This window comes from Protomyctophum parallelum (assembly GCF_964188405.1).
Source record: "Protomyctophum parallelum genome assembly, chromosome: 4".
NCBI classification, from domain to species: Eukaryota; Metazoa; Chordata; class Actinopteri; order Myctophiformes; family Myctophidae; genus Protomyctophum; species Protomyctophum parallelum.
Genome location: NC_139700.1, coordinates 35,313,281 through 35,336,181, shown reverse-complemented (window position 1 = coordinate 35,336,181; position 22,901 = coordinate 35,313,281). Strand labels below are relative to the sequence as shown.

The 22,901-nt window shown below is 44.1% G+C and overlaps 2 protein-coding genes across 2 annotated transcripts; both read right to left on the bottom strand.

Annotated features, from left to right (window-relative positions):
- Nucleotides 1-1,611: 1,611 nt before the first annotated feature.
- LOC310857554 (aminoacyl tRNA synthase complex-interacting multifunctional protein 1-like) lies at nucleotides 1,612-3,033 on the bottom strand (the record flags this gene model as incomplete). Its single annotated transcript, XM_083763268.1, has 2 exons — nucleotides 1,612-2,204; nucleotides 2,724-3,033. 2 exons carry the CDS (start codon nucleotides 3,031-3,033, stop codon nucleotides 1,612-1,614), a joined length of 903 nt encoding a protein of 300 aa, XP_083619394.1.
- Nucleotides 3,034-19,490: 16,457 nt separating this feature from the next.
- LOC310857178 (protein EFR3 homolog B-like) lies at nucleotides 19,491-21,878 on the bottom strand (the record flags this gene model as incomplete). The annotated part of the gene is made up of 1 exon (XM_083762789.1): nucleotides 19,491-21,878. Exon 1 carries the CDS (start codon nucleotides 21,807-21,809, stop codon nucleotides 19,491-19,493), a length of 2,319 nt encoding a protein of 772 aa, XP_083618915.1. The 5' UTR covers nucleotides 21,810-21,878.
- Between the last annotated feature and the right edge of the window lie 1,023 nt (nucleotides 21,879-22,901).

Genomic DNA, 22,901 nt, shown 5'->3' with positions numbered 1-22,901 from the left:
GTAGCCTAGAAGGCTGCCGAGTGAGCAGCCCCAATCGCGCATGATAGAAATATCCTAATGCATGCATTTAGGCATACAAGTGCACTCGGCTTTTATATATATATATATATAGGCTATCATTTTTTTAATGTGCTGATCGACCAATATGTTGGGGACACATGCCTACATATTTTATCTGAGATTTGGGAACCTAAATAAAACTATTCATTCATTCCAATTAATGGATCCAAATGGATCGTTATTAGTTAGTCTTACAAGCTATTTTTATTAACACATGATGGTGGTTGGATTGGATAGTGTGGGTCATACAAATCAAATCATACAATTATATAATTGGGAGACCTCAACCATAATTATTGCCGAATTTCGTGGAAAATGACGGAACAGAACTGCCAGAACAGCAAAAAGTGGCGGAAGAAAAGACAGTAGAAAATCAATAGGGGCTAATACATACTTATCATTGATTAAATATTTATAAAACACATACAGTAAGTACCTTCAACCTGGCATCCTATTTTGGGCAAGTCATTATAGGTGAAAACTTTCAAAAATAGCTATATAACTCACAACTTGTTTCCATGCATTGTAAGCTTGTAGATTATATATTTTTATACTTGTGTATAACATTGCCATATAACAAAGCATAAATGTACATCTATGAGGGTGTAAAAAAAATCACACCCAGTGAGTGTTTGATGAGTGTGTGCTGGTGTTCAGGCAGTATTACTGTCTAATGATTGTGTGCTGGTATGTTGGTACTACTCTATTTGAAGTGTGGGCGCTTGTATTCCGGCGGTACTACTAAATTTTGGCGTGTGTGTGTCCTTTAGTGCTGCATATGTTGCATAGACCCACAGAGAGGCTGGCCACCCTACTGGCCAAAGTTGGAACTACACTAAATACATGGACGTTCGTGGAGATATTCCGTGATGGGACGCAAAACAGATCTACCAACGGGAGCCAACCAATTATATTGAGCCAACAGAGGTACTTACGGCAGACATTCGGGTGCTTCAAATGCCACTGAACTACTTCCATTGAAATGAATAGCTGGGGGTGTGGCTGTCCGCTCTCTCGTTCATAACTTTATGATGTTGCACTGTTTTCTGTTTGTGCTTAATCAGTGTAATTCATTGCATCTTTGTGTTGCAATCAGCTGCAGCTGTTTATGCTGTGCTCAGACAGACAGACTCATGGACAAACGCGGTCAAATGTAGATTAATAAAAGGGTAAAAAGATGAAATACGGAGGTGCAAGGTGATTGTGAATGCACTGATGCAGTGTTACAATAGGAGGAGATATGAAGGCATCTCATTTGACATGTATTTTGTCGGCGAGGTAAGACTGTCTTGGCTCACCACCACATTCAATCAATCTGTGCAGATCGCTGTGTAAAATACAGCCTGAGTATCATAGGCCTGAATTTCCTTTGGAATAAATGTGGCTCTGGTTCTTAACTCAATAATATGTTCTGTGATTATATAAACAACACAGCTGATTAATTTTCACAGAATTTCGCAGCATTTCCTTCCAGACAGGATCATCCTCTTCCTCAGTCACTGAACATTCAGGAAGTTTGATAGCGCGACGGCTCTCAATCAGTCGTTCTATTCATTTAATTCCACTGTTGCTCATGGTTTGTGCTTTGCACACTCCCTTGCCGGCGATCTCAAAGGCGGCACCTTTGTAGGTGGCGACACACTCTTCGTCTGTACACAGGTCTGGCTGCACCTGCTCCCACACCTTTTTCTTGGGGTTCAGCTCTTTGTCTGGTTCACCCGGGAAGCCCTGGAACGTGACCCTTTCCCCGGGCACCGCCCCGCTGGGGGGGTCCAGGATCTCCACTCTGTCCCGGGAGCTGGCACACATGACCATGGCCTGGGACACCACGCCTCTCATCTTGGCCGGCTTCAGGTTGCACAGCAGCACTACCATGCGATCCTGCATCTGGTCCAGAGGTATGTGATTCACCAGCCCACTGACCACCGTCCTGGGCGTGGACTCGCCCACGTCCACTCGCTCCACATAAAGTGTGTGGGCGTCCAGGTGCTTCTCGACCGCGATGATGCGTCCGATGCGCATGTCCAGCTGCGACACGTCCACCGTGGCGCTGTCTTGAGGAGCGGCCTGTTTCTTCTCCTGTTTCTCTGCTACCTTTTTCTCTGCTGACTTCTTCTTCTTTCCCTCGTCTTTAGGCTGTGGGCCTGTTGGTGCAGCATCAGGCTCCATCTTTCCCTCGTCTTTAGGCTGTGGGCCTGTTGGTGCAGCATCAGGCTTCATCTTTTCCTCGTCTTTAGGCTGTGGGCCTGTTGGTGCAGCATCAGGCTTCTTCTTCTTTCCCTCGTCTTTAGGCTGTGGGCCTGTTGGTGCAGCATCAGGCTTCTTCTTCTTCTTTCCCTTGTCTTTAGGCTGTGGTCCTGTTGGTGCAGCATCAGGCTTCATCTTTCCCTCGTCTTTAGGCTGTGGGCCTGTTGGTGCAGCATCAGGCTTCATCTTTCCCTCGTCTTTAGACTGTGGGCCTGTTGGTGCAGCATCAGGCTTCATCTTTCCCTCGTCTTTAGACTGTGGGCCTGTTGGTGCAGCATCAGGGTTCATCTTTCCCTCGTCTTTAGACTGTGGGCCTGTTGGTGCAGCATCAGGCTTCATCTTTCCCTCGTCTTTAGACTGTGGGCCTGTTGGTGCAGCATCAGGCTTCATCTTTCCCTCGTCTTTAGACTGTGGGCCTGTTAGTGTGGCATCAGAGGGGGCCGAGGGTTCAGTAGGAGTGATGGTCTTAGACACGCACTCAACACTGGCCTCCGCCGAGGGCATGACCACGCCCCTTCTCCTCTCTATCCCCAGCAGCTGTTGTTTCAGCTCCTCGATATCTTTCTTCAGATTTCTATTTTCCGACATCAGCTTCTCCTCTTTGGTAGAGGCCTCGGCAATGGCCTTTTCCTTGTGTTGCTGGATCTGTTGTTTGACGTAATCGATAATCTTGTCTGCCTCAGCTGCCCTTTGCTCTATTAACAGCAAGGGACTGTGATCTGACATCCTGAATGAGGAGCTAGATAGAAATATGAACAGTGCAAGTTTATCATCTGTCTGCCAGGCGCAGGCATATATGTATATGTCGAAGATGTTATATCGATGACATCAGTGTTGCCTAAATATGGATAGTAGAATGGTCTGAGATTATAAATTCAAAATCTGAAAATTCAGTCTTAGTGGGGGACGGCAGAGGTTGGGAAAGAGGTTGGGAATAGATATAGCCTACCAGTATCCACTGCACCTGTTCTCAGGTGGTACCCACTAACATACGATGGGCACAGATGTCATGTATAATGGAGTTCTGCTGTACACTCTGCCACTTATATTGGTGAAGCTACACAGCATGCCAGAGTTATGCAGGGGATGGACGGACAGACGGGCAGACAAACAGACAGTGGTTTGAGAGATTAGCCAATACTCTTTCACATGCACGCACTCTTCTGGATCAACAACAGCCCCAAAACTCTTGGTGCTGAAAGACTCACACTTATTTCTAGGCTCATGGATTACTGGAGTACGTAACTGCATGATAACTTCTATTGATGAACTCCATTCATACGGGCGGCGGTGGCTTAGGGGTAGAGTGCCTGGATGGTAACCGTAAGGTTGCCAGTTCGAACCCGGGCTCCCCCAGAGTTACTGTCGAAGTGTCCTTGAGCAAGACACTGAACCCCTAATTGCTCCCGATGTGCTAGTTGGTGCCTTGCATGGTTTCCGCTGCCATCGGTGTATGAATGGGTGAATGTAATGCACAATCTCTGTAAAGCGCCTTGGATAAAGGCGCTATATAAATGCACCATTTACCATTTACCATTTCAGGTTATCCAAAAGGTACGACTAGAATGTGAACAAAAACTAACCATATACCCGTCCATGCTGCTCTACACCTGCTTCCGATTTGTGTGATTTGAGTTGAAATTGCATCTTTTTATATCAACGAGAGTCTCACCTTACTCCATCACTTAGCTCATCCACATGAGCAAAGTGGTGAGAGGGCTTTCTGCCATTATGCACCAACACTCGGGATGTATGCTCCCTGAACATTAGAGAAGAAGACTAAAAGCTCAATACAGCTTTCATGTATTTTTATTCTGCCCATACATGAAAAAAAAACATTTTAATGTTTTTGTTGTTTTATAGCTTAGGCTCTACAGTTAAAGTAATTTTACTTTACTTTTACTCATGTGTAAATGTGTCAAGTCATGTGACCACTGGCTTTCTTTTGATAATAAATCTATAGCTACTTTATAAAAGTTCCTGCGTTATGTGGAAGTGCCGTTCATGGCTGTGATTTGTCCTCATGTCTGCGACTACTGGACAATCACAGTGCAGCTTTCCTGCATTGTGAGGGGTTTTGTTTTTTGTCAATAACTTTATACACAGATCTGCAGCTAACTTGCACTTCTGTGTGTTGACCTTTCAAACAGGCTTAGTTTGAACACCACATACAGTACATGCATGGGAAATAGCTTCCCTGCTTCCCTGGGATGTGTTGTCTGCATGAACAACATCTCTAGCCTTTCTGTTCTGTTCATACAGTAGGAGTTCAGTATACAGTCTGGAGGTGTCAATGGTGTGTGCTGTATGTTTGTTTCTGTGGACAGTGTGTGTATACTGTATAGTAAGTATGCTGTATAGAGGGTATGCGCATGCATAAAGTGAACGACAGATCGAGTGGAAAGGTGAGTGACAAAGTGAAATTAATGTTGTTTAAAGTCATTTAATGCAATCAAATAGGACATTTTTGTTTGGATGTATGGGCTGTCAAGGCCAGAAAGTAGTTTCTTTACACAAGGCGTTCCCGATTAACTTCCGGGTATGATGATGATGTTATACTCATAGTCGCATACGCTATATAGGGCAGTGTAGGCCGATATGCTTGCTTACTTGTTTGTGCATTTGTCCCGGAGGTCATTGTGTTTGTATTTGCTTGCAGTGTGTGCATCCACTAGACGTGTGTGTGTGTGTGTGCATGCGTGTGTGCGTGCGTGCAAAGCGTGGCCTTATATCCCTCCAACTTAGTGGTTAAGATGTTGGCAATCTACGTATGAGTACGTAGGACGATGTGTGTGCATGTGTTTTGTTAGTGCGTATCGCAGGGCTGATGGCTTGTTGTCTACATATGCAACATATCCACGCTGCTGGTGCTACATTATGTACAGCAGGTACTTTGCTGTAATAATTGGACAGGTATAATAATAATGTGGGAGACAGGGACATCAGGATATGACTTGAGAAAGACGGATGAACAACTGCGAAAATAGGCAAAGACAAACTAAAGCTTGTTTTGGAAAAACACAGTGGTATTGTGAGTGAGGGATTGAGGGAAAAAGAGATAGTTTCTATCCACAGTAACTTAATGACCGTGTTGTGTACAATAACGGCACTGAGGTAGTGTGTGTTGTATTGATAGCTGTTGCTGCTTCCCTCCCGGGTTGTCTGATGTGGCTGTTGTATCCTCAAATCAAACTAATGGCTTGCACAGCGCCCACATACATCAGCATCAACGAAACGGAAAAACACGGGGTAAACCATTAAGATCTGAGGCCGATTCTTCAAATGCCTTCTAAATCCGTGTGGGGAAATTAGCAGACAACACTCTCTCTGGTATTCTCCCTCCCTCCCTGTCTCTCGCATGCATGCACGCTCCACATTGTAATTAGCAGGCAACAGTGCAACACAATCTCTCTCTGTACCTGTTGGTACCCTAATTAAACAGACAGTTATACATAGGGACAGACATTGCTGTTCCTTGAAGTGGTTGCACCACAAATAACAATCTGGTGTACAAAATGTACAAGCTCGCAGCACGTCACTTTGTACACTATTTTTGAGGGGCGCCCCTCAAAAATGAAACTCCATTAACAATGAAGGGAAATGTACATCATGTAACTCATTACGTCATATTGTAACTAATTACGTCATATTGTCTCTTTATTGTTAATGGTGTTTAATGTTTGTGTTGGCACCGTTTGTTTTACATCACCAGTACATCACCTAATCAACATGAGTTAGACTTTAATAAATCAGCGCCCCTCACTTCACATGGGTGTGATTTTTGAATAACCAACGCTACAAAATGACACGGATGGAAGTGCATTCTTGCCAGCGAATAAAAATAAAAAAGGTTAAAAATAGGTTATAAAAAGGTTAAGATATTGTTGGAATTTTCTTGCAATTCTGACTTTATATCTCCATTTATTTCCCTTTGCAACTGTATTTATTGGAATATTTTTTTTCCTTTGGAAGTGATCCAGCGTGACACTTAGTTGGAGTAGGGCATTCATACCAAAATACAAAAACAAAAAAGGAAATATGGAGTTACAAGGTTTCTCCCTGACAGCAACTCCAGTCACAACAAACTTGAAATCCAGAGTTAGAGAATCAGAACTGTAAGAACTATATGTCAACATAATAAAGAGCAGTCCTCTAAATCCAACCACATCTAGCCCTCTCTCTCTCTCTCTCTCTCTCACTCTCACTCTCACTCTCACTCTCACACACACACATCACACACACACACACACACACACACACACACACACACACACACACACACACACACACACACACACACACACACACACCCTCACACACACACACACACACACACACACACACACACACACACACACACACACACACACACACACACACACACACACACACACACACACACACACACACACACATTAATTGTGTATTGGATATCCATTCTGGCTGATATCACTGACTCCTGTAGTGTAGAGTTACCTGGTAAGAGTCTGTCAGTCACACACTCATAATAACACACACACACACACACACACACACACACACACACACACACACACACACACACACACACACACACACACACGCTATCTCTGAACCCTTTAGTGTAGAGTTGCACAGTAAAGTCTGTCTGTAGAATCCATCATTGGCTTGAATCCACCAGCAGCAATAAGGGAGCAGACCTCAGGGTTCATTCCATTAATACTTAATGGGAGATTATGTCTTCCTCCTTCCCTCCTATCTCTCCTACTCTCTCTCTCGTGTGTGTGTGTGTATGTGTATACTTCTGAATTTCAGAAATAGATGTTGCGAAGACAGTTTTCTTGGTCCTCACAAGATACATTTGGGGTGTTAATTGGGCTTACAATTCATTCTTTCATTGCCGTTGATTAATGGCAATTGCGCTTTTATAGTGCATTCGATCGATCGAGCCATAATGCTACTTACGTTAGCCGGTTAGCTAGCTATGTTGTTGTCACTGGATCGTCCATCTTAGATCGTCGTCGCCATAATGATCCATTCTATGTGTTTCTTTCAGTTGCCTGTATCTCCTATTCCTTGTCCCAGATGGCAAAACAATGTTTCTTTGACGGCACAGAGCCGACGATGTGGAGCTCTCCAGTGCCCCGGTTTGGATTCATCTTGTAAACAAGGCCTGCCCAGGCTCCGTTGAACTTACTAGGATAATACTACTTCCGGTAGACTGGAAATGTGGCTTTTCAAAATAAGAGCTCAAATGGGAAAAATGCTGGCGTGAATTAGTGTTAGAAAATATTCAGGTTTGCGGTTATTAGGCACCAAATATATATCATATAAAACACTTACAGTATGTACAAAAAGGGGAAATGGGGTTTATGGCTGGAGTTGGGGTTAAAAATGGCAAAAGGTGCGAAATTGTGGTCCCTAAAATGTTGATGTCCTCATAAGTATATTGAAATGAGGACACTCCCCCCGCCCCTCCTGCCCTACCAATCAAATAGGTCTAATTGTGGCGCTGTAAGAACATCAGACAGTTATGATGACCCATATAGACTTTTAGTTGTAGCAGGATCTCTTTCAGCACAACAGTCCATCCAGCAACTCCTCGTGTTTCATTGACTCTTCAGCCGTATCATTTTCAGAGCAACAATCACTTGTCTCTGAGTCTGGGACATTCAGTTATATCAGGTTGTCCCCCATAGTAGTTGAAACCACTACTATGATAGACTGCACGGAGCTATGCAGTAGGTGATGCCATGATTCGATTCGTGTAAAAGAAAGGAAATTTAAAAAGAATAGTGGAGGGGGATATTTTTTAACCACTCCTTAAACCCTCTATACTTCCTTGTAGCTGTGCTGTGCTGTGCTGTGCTGTGCTGTGCTGTGCTGTGCGTGCGTGCGTGTCTGCCGCTCAATTTGGAGGAGCCATTGTTTCCTTTATCCATGATTTCATTCTGTCTGCTGTGTCTGACAAGTATGTCAACTATACTGTATGTAACGACATTTTGCCATGTATGCACTGGCAGTGTTTGTCCTTTGTACAAGGTTGTACTTCTGATTACATTACATGGACATAAACAAACATTTCAAATGTTGACAATCTTTGAACATGTTTGCCAAAGAAATATTGCCAAAAAGAGACGCATACGCCAGAGTTAATGTTAACTTATTTATATCAAATAGTTGAATTGTAATAATATCATATCTCCAACATATCATACAGTCTACATTTCCTCAAAGTATGCATATATTCATCTTGACCAGAAGCAGGGAAAAATCATATATATCACAATGGAGTTCTTCTCCACGAGAGAAGAACAAACGTGAGAGATACATCATACAGAAAAATACATGATGTTTTCTGTAGCCTTCATTATTCTGCAAGCTCAATATGATTCCTTGTATAGCACTCGCACTAGCCTCGACGACCTTACAGGTGTATGCAAACGCAAAGGCTAAACTAATTATTAATTGAGACATAGCACTCTATATAGTGTATAGTTACTCATCATAGTTTCATTGTACAGATATTCTACTGTTAGACGGATGTTCTTAGCTTGATTATGATCCCTGAAAACTATTTATGTATTTGATGTATCACCATGTATTGTTCTTGCTTACTGTAAATCACTCTGGAATAAGAGCGTCTTCTAAATGCCTGAATGCCTGAAGTGTAATTGTTATATAATTGAACACTGATTGGTTTGCTTATATAAACGCTTGAAAATGTTTTTCCTTAATTGGTTGAGAAAATAATAAATAACGTGCATAATAAATCAAACTAGGTCTATTTAGAGAAAGAAAATACTCAGATATAGAATAAAAACACAAACTAGAAATAAGCGCTCCTCAGTGTGCCGACCTCCGCCAGGCTGGGTTGCTTACTGTGTCAGTCTGCTGTGTCAGTCGTGGGGTGCAGCCATCGGGACATGCTGTGTCAGTCGTGGGGTGCAGCCATCGGGACATGCTGTGTCAGTCGTGGGGTGCAGCCATCGGGACATGCTGTGTCAGTCGTGGGGTGCAGCCATCGGGACATGCTGTGTCAGTCTGCTGTGTCAGTCGTGGGGTGCAGCCATCGGGACATGCTGTGTCAGTCGTGGGGTGCAGCCATCGGGACATGCTGTGTCAGTCGTGGGGTGCAGCCATCGGGACATGCTGTGTCAGTCGTGGGGTGCAGCCATCGGGACATGCTGTGTCAGTCGTGGGGTGCAGCCATCGGGACATGCTGTGTCAGTCTGCTGTGTCAGTCGTGGGGTGCAGCCATCGGGACATGCTGTGTCAGTCGTGGGGTGCAGCCATCGGGACATGCTGTGTCAGTCGTGGGGTGCAGCCATCGGGACATGCTGTGTCAGTCGTGGGGTGCAGCCATCGGGACATGCTGTGTCAGTCGTGGGGTGCAGCCATCGGGACATGCTGCAGGGGAAGATTGTGTGTTTGTACGACAGGCGGTTGCGGTGCCCCTTTATATAGGCAGAAGTGAAAGCGCTTTCCCACACACATGTTCAGTTTTTTCCCCCTCATTAATACCAATTTTCAATTTAGACACTTAATCCAGAACGACTTGTAGTAAGCAAGGTGTATACACGAGGTAATACATTGAATGCATATGAATAGTTATAGGATCATGGGTAAACAAGGATCCTATCCGATCAGTCTATAAATCGTATACAAAACATCACACCCAAGTGAAGTGAGGGGCGCTCTCATCATTATACATCATCTCATGAACAACTGAATGTATGTGGTTGGTTGGTTAAATGTACGTCATATTTGGCGAAAAGTTGACCTAATTTCTCCTTTCATTGTCAATGGCAAATATGAGACGTGTGGGGACAAAAGCTGTATAGCTGTAAAGCCCCTTTGAGTGCCCCTCAAAAATAATAATCTGTGCATTGAATCTATACAAATTATAGCCTAGCCCAGTCTAGTCTAAATTGTCGAATATAAATGGCAAAAACACATCGCATCTCGCTATGGAAAGTGCAAGTGGTTATGTCTGTCTGTGGGTTCTATTATTATTATTTATTTATTTTGGCTTATTATTTGGCTTATTATTATTATTATTACATATATTATTATTATTATCATCATCATCTAACTTATTTACATAAATTACTAAAATGAGGTTGTGTAAAAATAATTATGGAGGCGTGGGTCGTCCCCCGTCCCCCCCCCCGTCCCCCCCATTTTCTGAAAAGTATAATGTTTTCGGACATACAAGGTTTCCACCCAACGACAACCTGTCACTGAACGTGAACGTGTTGCACCGGTGCTGACATGGACATGGCGCCGGCCTTCAGTGAGAACACCCAAAGCCCTGCGGCACATGCCCACCACCTGCCTGGCGCTGGGAGATTAGTACATATTGAATGAAGGCTGAGGTATGTGTCTGTGGACTGTGACAGAGGCCAGTTTGCTTGCGATTCATCTGTCTTGTAAAGATTATGTCCCTCTGATCATTCACCCATCTATGCGGGATGGCAACATTCAAGTGTCAATTTGTATAAAGAGATGGGGAGGCAGCCCTAAATCATATACTGCCTGGCAGTGCCGGCCCGGGGGCTGGCCCATACCTTCAGCTGTTACAATTCCAAACATGACCCGCTTTAATTACTTAATTACTGTCATTCTATTGGCCGAGCCAGGTCACTTCAGGCTATGGGATTGTTGTTGCTGCTGGGAGCATAATTGCAATATCACACGACTGACACGACGAGTCCCGCAAATGAGGAACTAGGAAGTAGCGGAGGAGACTCACTGGCTCTCAATTCAATAATTGTATTGGTAATCGGGGTTGAATGCGTGGTTGAATGTATGCTTCAAGCCGGCCCGGACCACCCAACCATGCGCTATACATAGCGATTCTCATAATTTCAATAGGCTTACATATTAAATCATAAACATACTATTTCACATGAACAATGATGAAACTAAAATATGGGGATAATATTATGCATTGCAATGAAATTGCATTGCGTTTTCATTATAATACTGCTGGGTTGAACACACCGTCACAGCCTCGCGCTGCAATTGGCTAAAAGTTTAAATCCCCTCCGACGCCCGATTAGTAAACTGTAGTGGATATAAACAGTGCATTCAGCCAGAGGGGGCCAAAGGGAGAGTGTGCTGTTGCAGGAGAACACCTCAGCATCATAATATAGGGAAAGGAGAAAAAATATATTTATTTATTTGTCTATATCACCTTTAAGTATATATAACTACCGTAATTGTATTTTAAATTAAATCCAATTTGAACTTGTAGATCTGCTATTTTTGCTGTGACATAGAATTACAAAGTAGGGAATTAATTACAAAAACATAGTTAAAATACAGAGATAAGAGGTTTCTGCCTGGCAGTATACATTATGTAATGTGGCCCTCTGGAGTGAGTGTGGAGATATAGTGGCCCTCTCCATCATTAAAGTTGAATGAATACAACCTAGAGTCTACTCTAAAGTCTTTGGAGGGGGGTAGGGATGACAGTCTACATAGGAAGTCCCAATAGGAAATCTCATGCAAATCTCTGTGTGTTTGTGTGACTTAACTTGACTTAATCCTCTTTACCCCGTCGAGGGGCATAGGGCGTCCACCAGAGCTCTCCATCTCACTCTCTTCTGGGCCTGTGCTTTTGCTTTTGGGCGTTTGTGTACCTCTCCTTAACGTATCTCGAGAACTGTCCAACCGATCGACTTTGAACTTAGCATGCACAATTGCGTATTGTTGAGGACATTGAGGTCATTACAGATCGGTGATTGTCCAGAACCGGCCATCTGACTGATATGCCCATTATGGGCATACTGTATATGGAGAACAGTTTTTTCAGAATCGTTGTGACATTATTTGGAGATCTCTGTATCAACCTGTCCATATGGAGATTTCTGGTGTTAACAATGACGTCATAGTACTGACACCCGCCTAGACTGGCCTCCAAATACTATGATAATGGTAACTGCACATTGCTCTGTTTTCAGCCGCTTATTTTAGGAGCAGTTGGATAGGTCAGTGATTTAGCTACCAGAGAGTTTCATCTTGTCCGTTCGAAACAAAGAAAATCCTGTTCGTTCAATGGACACATTTGTCGCTTGTTAAGACAGCCAGAAAGATACTCTCAAATGATCTTGCTAAGTTTGTTTTCCAGAGATCTTACATGGTCAGCAGTATGGAACGCATGACTGGACTGTGGCAACGGCGTCTCACACACTGCAACCCCCACCTGCCCCTGCGGCCTGGTCTCTTCCACCACACTTTTCATCTGCGCAATGTAGGGCTAACGCCCCTCAATAATACATGTTACAGAGCGCCCACGGACGAAGTCTTCCACTTCCATTAAACATGTGTTACAAAGACGTTCACCACAGTATGTGAGACTGAACGTGGACATGGGAATGGAGGTGTGAAATCACTTCACTCAAAGGGGATGGAGGGCCAGGCAGTGAGCCCACAGATCTGTGGGCTTAGGAAGTGAGTGGAGGAATGGTAGCTTGGGTGGTGGATGTTATGACCTTCTCATAACTCCTATGTGTACTGTCTAATATCATCAATCAATTATGGCCTGACCTCCTGTCAACCTGTCAAATGTGTGAACTCATGTGCATGTAGGCCTTGCAGGGCAAGTGTTTTATACTTACTGCTATGGTACTTTGCCGCGTGCACTGCCTCAACTCCATTTTTATTTTTGAGTGGTGCAACCACTCCTATAGAGCGTCGCAGTCCCGCCCCCTCGAGAGACCCGGAAAAGAAATCGCTGTTCATTTTCCTTATAGACTTTTCAAAAAGTATTTATTTAAAGACGTTTATTCCGCGGACAAAGCCAACTCTTGTCGTGACAAATCATGACAATAAACACAATGTTTTGGGCCAAACAAAGAATTAGAAAGAATAGTTGTTTTTCTTCTTTGTCATTATTTGTTTGGTCCAAAATATTGTGTTTGTTGTCATGATTTGTCACGACAGGAGTTGGCTTTGTACGACGCTTAAAATAATAATAATAATAAAATAAATACGTTTCAAAATGTCTTTGGGAAAAATGCATTGGGAATTATTTCCTGGGCCTGGCGTCGTCATGAAAGGGGGCGGGACTGCGACGCTCTATTGACAGCTATGTGTGTGGCTGTGTCCCTGGGTCTGTACCTGTGTCCCTTGCTGTGTCCGAGCACGAAAATAGCGTTATAGCATTTGTTCACCACCAATTGTCTCTGTTGCACAGCCTAACACACAGACAGACACACAACCAGCAGTGTTGTTTTTTTTTTTTGGCTTTCGCCTTTATTTCATATTTTTATGGAGGGACAGACAGTAGGCTGACAGGAAATGGGGAGAGAGATGGGGAGGGGGGGGAGACATGCAGTAAAGGCCGTCTGGATCAGGAGTCGAACCCGCGGCACACTGCCAGACTGGATTACCAGCCAAGGTGCCTGGACCACTGAGTACAGTACAGGACTACAGTACAGTACAGTACAGTACAGTACAGTACAGTACAGTACAGTACAGTACAGTACAGTACAGTACATTTAGGACTTGGTCATGCAAACATTTTCAGTCTCAAGAATTTATTTAGCTTTTATACATGCAGACAGCAATAATTTAGGCTAGACCTATAGGATCAGGTTAGTGTTTCAGCAACATGAATGGCTGTGTTACTTGTGTGATGATTATGATGGTTTAGAATCAGCAGCACAACTGTGTACCATGCAAGGCAAGTCAGGACGGGCTGATTTGAATGAAAACACTGGCGTGCAATTCTACTTTATATCATGGATCCCGACAACAGTGTTGACCTCAACGAGGTGAAAGCAAAGCTCAAAGCTAATTAATAATCAGGTTAAAGCAAGAGCATGGCAACTCTTGTGCGTGGCCCCACTTTTTGCAAATTGTGGATAAAGAAGAGAGCAAAGTAGGAGCTGTTATAAGTGCAGCAAATGTGGCCTTGTTAATATTCCATTCAGCCAAGACAGGCACATGCATCTACTAAAACTGTGATGATTTTGTAAAAAGAAAAAAGATCTGTTTGGTTAATTTTAAATGCACCCTCCGCTGCAGAGGTTCCAAACTCTCTCTCTCTCTCTCTCTCTCTCTCTCTCTCTCTCTCTCTCTCTCTCTCTCTCTCTCTCTCTCTCTCTCTCTCTCTCTCTCTCTCTCTCTCTTGCTTTAATCATAAAATGGTAATTGGTCAATACGTCCGCTAATTATTTAATCATTTTCACATTTATGTCTGCCTGGCTGGGTCGGGTCTCTCAGAATGTCAGAAAGATCTCGTTCGGGCGCGGTGCCGCCATTTGAAAGCAATCTCGGAACAGGTTGGAATCGGACGAGATTGTCACGGATCCATTCGTGCTTGGTTTTCCTATTTGAAAATGTTTTCGGAACGGGTCGGAATCGACGGTAAAAACGGGACATAAAACAGCATAGAACCGATACTTGGTTCTATGCTGTTTTATGTCCCGTTTTTACTTTTTTTTTCAAGCTGTCATTATGTGTGATGTCTTTTTGGTGTATTTGGACTGGAGTACAGACTCTTACACCTGTAATTTACTAGGTCTAATACATTTATTGGATAGTATGCCCTCCAGGGACATGCTTCTTTCCCATTTGTATAATTGTCCAATATTCATTTGTTGCCTCAGTCAGTACACCCTAAAGGCATTTTATTGTTTATATTGCCTTTCTCTACTGATTGATTTATTCTGTTGTAGCTGTAGCTGGAGAAGAGCCAGGCAGAGAAAGTCCTGGATGGACAACATCAAGGAGTGGAATGGCTGCAGCTTCCAGACCCTACTGCGCACAGCTGAAGACCGAGAGCGCTGGAGATCCCTGACTGCCCAACCATCCACCATGACACCCCTACGGCCCCCTAGGCCATGGGATGAGTAAGAGTAAGTAAGTAAGCTGTATTTATTGTACTTGGTATAAAAAAATATTTTTATCATGGAGAAAATATACCACCTATATTCACCTGTGGGCAGTCCCTCTCCATGGTAACGGATTGGCACGGGGCATCTGATTGGCCCCCACTGATCCCAGAGTTGTACTTATACTGACTGTTTGTCCGTTCTTCTCATAGAGCTATAAAGTATAGAGACCGAACCGGAGTGTTAGCCCCCCCCCCCCCCCCCCCCCCGCTATTCATTTCAGTGGAAGTTGCCCAGTGGCGTTTTGAAGCACCCAGAAGACTGCCGGAAGTATAATTATAACTCAATGGCTCGAGCGAGCAGAAGTTTAGCCTAACTGCGTAGGGCTTACGCACGTGACGTCATGAACGTCCGTCCACCTCCATGAAAGTGCTGCAATTCCACATTTCACCAGTAGGTAGTGGCATCTTCAATGTTGGATAGCCTTACTGGGGGCTTGGTTCTTCTGTATGCCTGATGAAGGTCTGAATGACCGAAACGTTGCTCAATAGATCTAGTTCTGTAGATGAAGACAGTGTGCAGGTTTCCTTTTTTTATCTACTTCTCCAGTTCCAGTTATCCGACACACCTGTCCACTGCAGGTCTGCAAAAGGACTTTTTTCTTCTAGAAAAGTAAATGTTAAAACACTCCGGAAATATAAATTTTTCATAGGAGGGTATCTTTTTGCAGTGGTGCCAGCTGGTTCAGATTCAGTGGTAATCATCGGGCATTGATGTGTTTCAAAATGTCTGTGTTCTCATTAAGCTGTGGGATATGTTGTTTAATCTCGAGTCTCACACAGGCTTCCCTCTGGGAGGCTCATGGTTCATCATCTTCTAATATAATTACTGGCTCTCTTGCCATCAGATGGTACAGTAACCCTGCCGCCGGTTTACACTGATGTAGTCGGTTAGCGGACTGTCCTTTAGCTGTACCGGACATGGCACTGTGACGGTCACATTAGCTCTTGCCCAATGGATTTTTATTAATCCTAACCCTAACCCTATGGATTAAAGTTCTCAGTCGCCAGGACCCATTTCAATCATTTGGATTCCATAGAGGCCAGCGTGTCGTCTGTGAAAGCACCGGAAAACACCGGAAATAGCAGATCTACAACACGTCACAGCGCAACGTGCTGAGAGCTTGTAGATTGGCTATTTTCGGTCATTAGTTATTATAAGATGAAAGAGTATTTGAAGTGATCAAACTATCAATAGAATACAAGTTTAGAAGCATCTTCCAGAAACATGAATGTTCTCAGAAATATCATGATTTCTTCAGCTAGTCAGCCTAAACTTACATTTTCAGTCTTTTCAATTTTTATTTTGCTCTATTCCATGTTTCCCTCAATATATCAAAGTATGTGACATTGTTATTGTTATGCTATTTGAGAGATCTCCTCCGATTCTATGCCGATATGAATCACCGGTGAAGCATCTTCTAACTTCAAATCTCACGCAGCTTCTCTGTTTGAAGTACTTTGTGTCACAGATGTTTCCAATATTATGGTTTCCTCCCATAAAGGATGGAGTTTCTAAGAGGCAAATGCCATTCTTGTTTCTATTGGCTGACAGCTGCACGATGTTGCAGGTCAAAATGATCCAAAGTTAAGTCAATGCAATGGCAAAGATATTTGATTGGTCCTTTTAAAAGATGTATAGGGACTGCACGTTTAAACCTATACCATAGGTTTATATACCATATACCATAGGCTATGACTATCAGAAGAAAACTTTGTTTGCTCAGGATCCAGAGATCCACTTTCACCTCACATATCTTTGCTGTCAGGTGGAAACCTTGTATGTCCAAAACCATTCCTTTCAAAATAGCGAAAATAACAGATCTACGTTCTATCTATTTAAGTTCACAGAAAAATAAATAAATAAATCACACTTGTGTGAAGTGAGTGGTGCCTTTCATCATAATGATGTCTGATGATGTCAACAACATGACGTCACAGACATTTTGTCCTCAAACGGACTGACAGACATACACACAAAGCTGTGCATTGTTGGAGTAGCTGCACCGCTCAAAGACAATGTTGAAAAGAAGCTTTCTGCCTGAGAGCAATTATGAATTCCATTTGTGATGAAACAATAACATACACATGATTACTGATCAGTACCAGGGCCATGAGTTGTCTATAAGCTGAAGTCAAGTGATTGTACTCTAAACAGCTGTGCACGTTTCAGTAAAAAAATAACATCTCAAAATATGTGCATTTGTTTATGGAAAAACATGTTTTCTATTAAAGGTTTTTCAGCCTGTGAGTCTATGTTGGTATACATTGATTTATAGTAGCCTAGTAGTAAGGGAAGTGGACAGTGAAGTCGCAGATTACGTAATAGAAATTAAAAAAATCACACTTGTGTGAAGTGAAGGGCGCCTCACTCTTTAACACACATTGTACTTAAACAAACATTACCAGTAAGACGCCTAAGGGCAAGGTGAGGTTGCGTGCACGCATCTGCCTCGTTGACGGCAGACTGCTGGATGAGCCCTGGTACTTTGGCATGGGGGGTCAGATCAACATGGAATGAATTCTGTACTGGCCATATAAGGAGCATGTCTTGAGTGTACAGGGTTTGATGAGGTCAGATCGGCATATGAAATGTCTGAACAGGTCAGCTCCATATGGAGATATAAGGGTGGTAGCGGGGACATTCTCTTGAGTGTAGAGGGTTTGATGAGGGCCGGGCCTTAATTTTGGACCTGTTGAGAACTCTAGTTTAGCTGGCTGCCGGGCGTGGCTGCACTAATAACTTTGTTGTAGGCCCGTCTAGAGTTTAAATGGACAGGTATCAGTCAAAAGGGAGACATAGAAGAGGAAGGATGGTTGAGGAAGGATCAACATTATGGAATGTCAGAACCTGTTCTGACATCTCATATGGGCTTAATTGCGACAGCAGACCACATTTACTATGACATCAGATGTCATAGTGATGTCACGAGACCTGGGCACCATATATGAGGGAACCCAAGTGGGGGCTTTCCCACTTGGCTGCCACATGACGTCACATTTAGTGCTCTAAACAAACATTACAAGTCCATTGACGTGGTTGCCGTATGACGTAATGTCTGAAAGACCCTCAAAAATCCGGAAGAAATGCCAACTGTTGAGGTGAACTTGAGCAACGAGCTCAGTGTAAACTTGCACAGCACTGGATATACTATAGCCTGATAAAGTAATAGGTCTTGCTCGTCCATTCCAAAGGGAATGATGTTGTGTGATCAGTTCATTTGGAATGGATACTCAAAGTCAATACTTGAAGCTTCATCATCGCGCATCACTTTGTATTAAACTGTGGGAAATGTTAATCTCCACTCTCACACCCACACTCCCTCTGGGAGTCTCATGATTTACCATGTTACAGTATAATTACTGGCTGCTCAAACCACAGGGTACGGCACGGCGCCTAGACGAGAGTAATCAAAGTCGTACCATTAAAAATATTATAAATATATGTATCTGCTCCAATGTTGCAGCAACCCTGTGAAGTTTCAAGATTAGTTGATGTTTGATGGACTTGTTTTTGTGTCATCAATTCAGTTAACAGGATGGATTACTGTGGTTATATGGCAAATTAATGAACATCCATCTCAGCCTGAATAACCAACATTGGGAAGAACACTGATTACTTCTCTTAGTGTATTTTAAAATAAATACATACATCTATTTCAGGTTAATTCATTTGTTGTGTCTAAAATGTTTTAATTCAAGTTTGTTGTAGAAAAAAGAGCAAAATAAAATACAAATGGCTGATAATCCAAAGCAGTTCTCTCAACTTTCTTCTCCTCAATCTTTTAGTTTTCAATCTTACACCTTGTCCTCCACCTTCTCTCCCACTTTATTTAAACTGTCTCAAACTTTGCCCACAACTGTTTTCTGCATTGAAGAAAGATATTGTCAGAGGCCAATATATGTCCTCAATCAGAGTACGATCTCTCCTCATTGGTAGGCGGAGTGCGCCCTTTGTGTTTCAGCAGCTTTATCAATACTATGCTCTGGAAGGTCATTCTCAGAAGCTAAGCGAGAGAGCTTGGGCCATCTTTTGAAAAGCTCATTCTTGTCTTCTCTTGGCACCTCCTGGGATCTAACCTACTCCATTACATCAACCTGGCTTTGACCTCCCATCACAGGAAATCCGAAGCCGCGCCACAGACCAAATGTAACACCCAGTATTGGAGCCCCAAAATCAACCGTCTGCTTCTTCATGAGGTTATTCCCCCCTTGCGTATTTTACACAAAAAGCTGACTATATGGATACATTTCACTTTCAAGCAGTGCGGTCACCTCACTGTTAACTGAACTCTTTGGACTAGTACACAAATCCACTAGGGAACTTCAGCTCATAGAGCGGTACCGATTGGGCAGATGGGCTGGGTGGAGGTGTCATTGTAGTCTCGAAGATCTGATTCACTTTGTTTTGGAATCTCTCCACCACCTGTTTCCCATGCTCCCTCTCCTGCTCCACCATACCTACCGTGTCCACGAGGAAATGTTTTAGGCTTTCAAATGTAATCTCCTCTGCTGGTGTCCTCTCTTCCTCTTCTGGGTTGTTCTTGAACTCCACCTCCTCTGGCAGAGAGACGATGTCTCCGATGCTCTTTTTTCTGTTGGACGGTCCATCCTCCTCTGTGTGGTGTGAGAAATAGGGCACGGCCAGTCTCTCCGTGTTGTAGCCGCTGCCACTCAACACCTCAGCGATCTTTGACTTCAGGAACAGCACCTCCCCTTCTACCTTCTCCAGAGAGGACGGAAGCCTGGGCCTCTCTATGAAAATGTCCTCCGGGAGGAGGTAGGGCATCTCTTTCTGTCTGACGTCGATCACCTCCTGTATGTGCTGGCAGAAGGCAGGGACAGTGGTGAGCTGGGAGATGAGGTTGAAGTAGGCGGCCACGAGGGCATGCACAGCACAACGGTTGTACACCGGCAGGGACTCCTCAGTGGATACGGCCAAATCCTGCAGGGTGAGTGCCAGGTTGATGAGGTCCACCACCACCTCCCCATTGGCCAGCTCCATGCTGAGCAGAGCCAGCAGAGTGAAGAGTGTCTCGTAGTGTTTCTGGTCACTGCTGGGATCCTTGCATACCAGGCTGATGTGTCGGTACAGCTCTTCGCCATGCTTCTTCATGAACACGATGTCTTGCTTGGAACACTTGTCACCTTTGAGCTTGAGCACCGAGATGTCAGAGATGATGCTTATGGCGGAGACCTTGGGCCTGTTGTCGTGTCGATCTATGAAACCGAGGAGGATGGTGAGCACCAGGAGACGGACTTCTGGGTCTTCGGACAGAGAGAAGGAGAGCAGAGGCCCCAGGATGGAGCTGGGTAAAGCTGTTAACATGTTGGTGGTCTGGAAGCCTGCCGTTACCATATGCTCCTTGTGAGCCCGAGTTCGAATCTGACTCCTTCGTGCTGTCTCTCTACACTCTCCTATCTGGACCAAGGACTTGAGCAGCATTACTTGGATCATCCTGGTGCCTTCCGGCCCAGAGCCTGTGGAGGCCAGTACAGGGTGGACCCCAGAGTCAAGGATTTTGCGCATGATAGACAGCATAACATCGGAACGCTGGTGCTTTGGCAAGGTGTTGGCAAATGAACCAATGGTTGTGATTACAGCCTCCTGCAGCTGTCTCTCCTCGTGTATTGTGTTCATCTTGGTGCCACTGTTGCTGCTGTCACCGTAGCAAGCCAAATCATTGTGCACACTTAGATGCAGCTGACCCAGCAGTGTGTTAAATACCTCCAACACTATGCCCACGGAGCCACTGACTGCAATGGCAGCTGCCTCCAGTAGGACTGCCACAATCCCAGATCTCACTGTGGCCGAGTTCTTGCTGTTGGCATCCAGGTGACCGAGCAACTGTTGAATCACTAGATGAGAGTGTTGAGACTGGACAGAGTGCATGACGATCTCAAAGCAGCGCAGTGCGAAGTTCTTACCATTCCATAGAGAGTGGTTGTCCAAGTGAATGAGGACGGGCGTGATGGCATTCTTGATATTGCCGTAGGTGGCACGGCCCAGCAGCTCTCTAAAGCAGTGTTCCGTCAGCTCCAGAAGACTATCCTCCTCGGGTGCCTGTGGGGAGGGAGAGCGACGCTCTGTGGCTGTGGCCTTTCCGGCGCTCTGTAAGTTGAAGAGCAGCGAGGGAACAATCTTGTCCATGTGCTGGGGGTCCCAGATGTTTGCCTGTAGCTCGTCATTCGCTGTCTTCTTCAAGACGCCCTGCAGACCCTTGATGCCTGCTGTGCGAATCTTGGTGTGGACGTCAGGGTCCTCGTAGCTGGAATGGCACATCTCACTGAATCGCGAGACAAAGAAATCATAGCTGCGGTGGTACGAGGGTGTGTCCTCCTCTATGTTGGCAAACTTCACAAAGGACTTAGTTCCCAATATCTGCAGGTGAGGTTTATCCGACTCTAACAGCTTGAGGACCATCTTTAAGAAGCTATCCACAAACAGGTTGATGTAAGAGTGACAAGCCATAAGTAGCTGGTCCATGGCCTCCATGGCAATGCACACATACCCGTGTCTGTGTCGGGCAACATCCCATGACAGCCACTCATCTAGGTAGGCTCCGATTCGATCCAGCTTCTGTGGCGCAGACTGTGCGTAGAATGTCAGCTTCTGCATGTTGGTCTTCACCAGCCCATTCTCTGGGTTCTCTGGAAATATGTTGTCCACCTGCCTCTTGTACCGAGGCCTGCAGCAGAAGAAACATGACATGGTGTCTGGTGGCCTTATCCAGAAGGCACCATTGCTGTTTGCACAGGCATCTTCGCACCTTATATGCAGACCAGATTCTTGATCTGACGTCATACACAACACAAATAAGTGCCAGTTTGCGCATACACATTTGCTGTGGATCAAGAGTGTCCTGAAATTGGTATTTGGACTTAAACAGTTTTTCGTCTATAGTAATACAATTAATAAAACTGAAATGTTATGGAGCATATCTTTTTCAGAGTTCCTTGACAACCAAGCTTCACAGGGGTGTCGAAAATTGCCAGTTGTTGCATGCAGGATATTATTTGGGAAAAGTGTTGAATTGGCACATACTGTGTAAGGTATACTGTCATTGGCAAAGCACAAAGCAAATCTATTTTAGCCGGGGAGCCAACCATCCAAAATTTGAGAGGACCTGTGATGTCATGACATACTTTTTATTTGTAGTTTTCTCTATATATTTGGTCATTAAGGTCCACAGAATGAGAGGTCTGCTCTGCCGGAAATATTGTGAAGAAAAGAAGGAAATATATATATATATATATATATATTAGTGATGGGAGATGAATCGGCAAACACATCGGTATCGGCCGATTTGAGTTGCTTTTAGATTAATTGGCATCGGTTTGATTAATCAATCGGACTGATTAATTAATCAGTCCGATTAATCGGTCTGTCTTTACAGATAAACAAGCCCAAAGTAACAGGTTGAACAGATCTACAAGCTCACAATATTAAATATAAGGTATTAAAGTTAAATCTGACTTGCCTAAGCCTGCAGTGCAGATACCCTGTTACATGTATTTTTCAGAATGGACAGAATGAACCAGCAGCAGTCAATGTGTTAAGTGAGCCTTAGTTGTCTCCCTACTCTTGCATTGCTAAATTGTGAGTAGGGGTACCTATACTACCTACTAGTTGACAACATCAGCCTCTTTCCTCCTTTGCCTCTCCATACTGTATGTACACGTTCATGTCCCATCGATGCATGTTATTAAG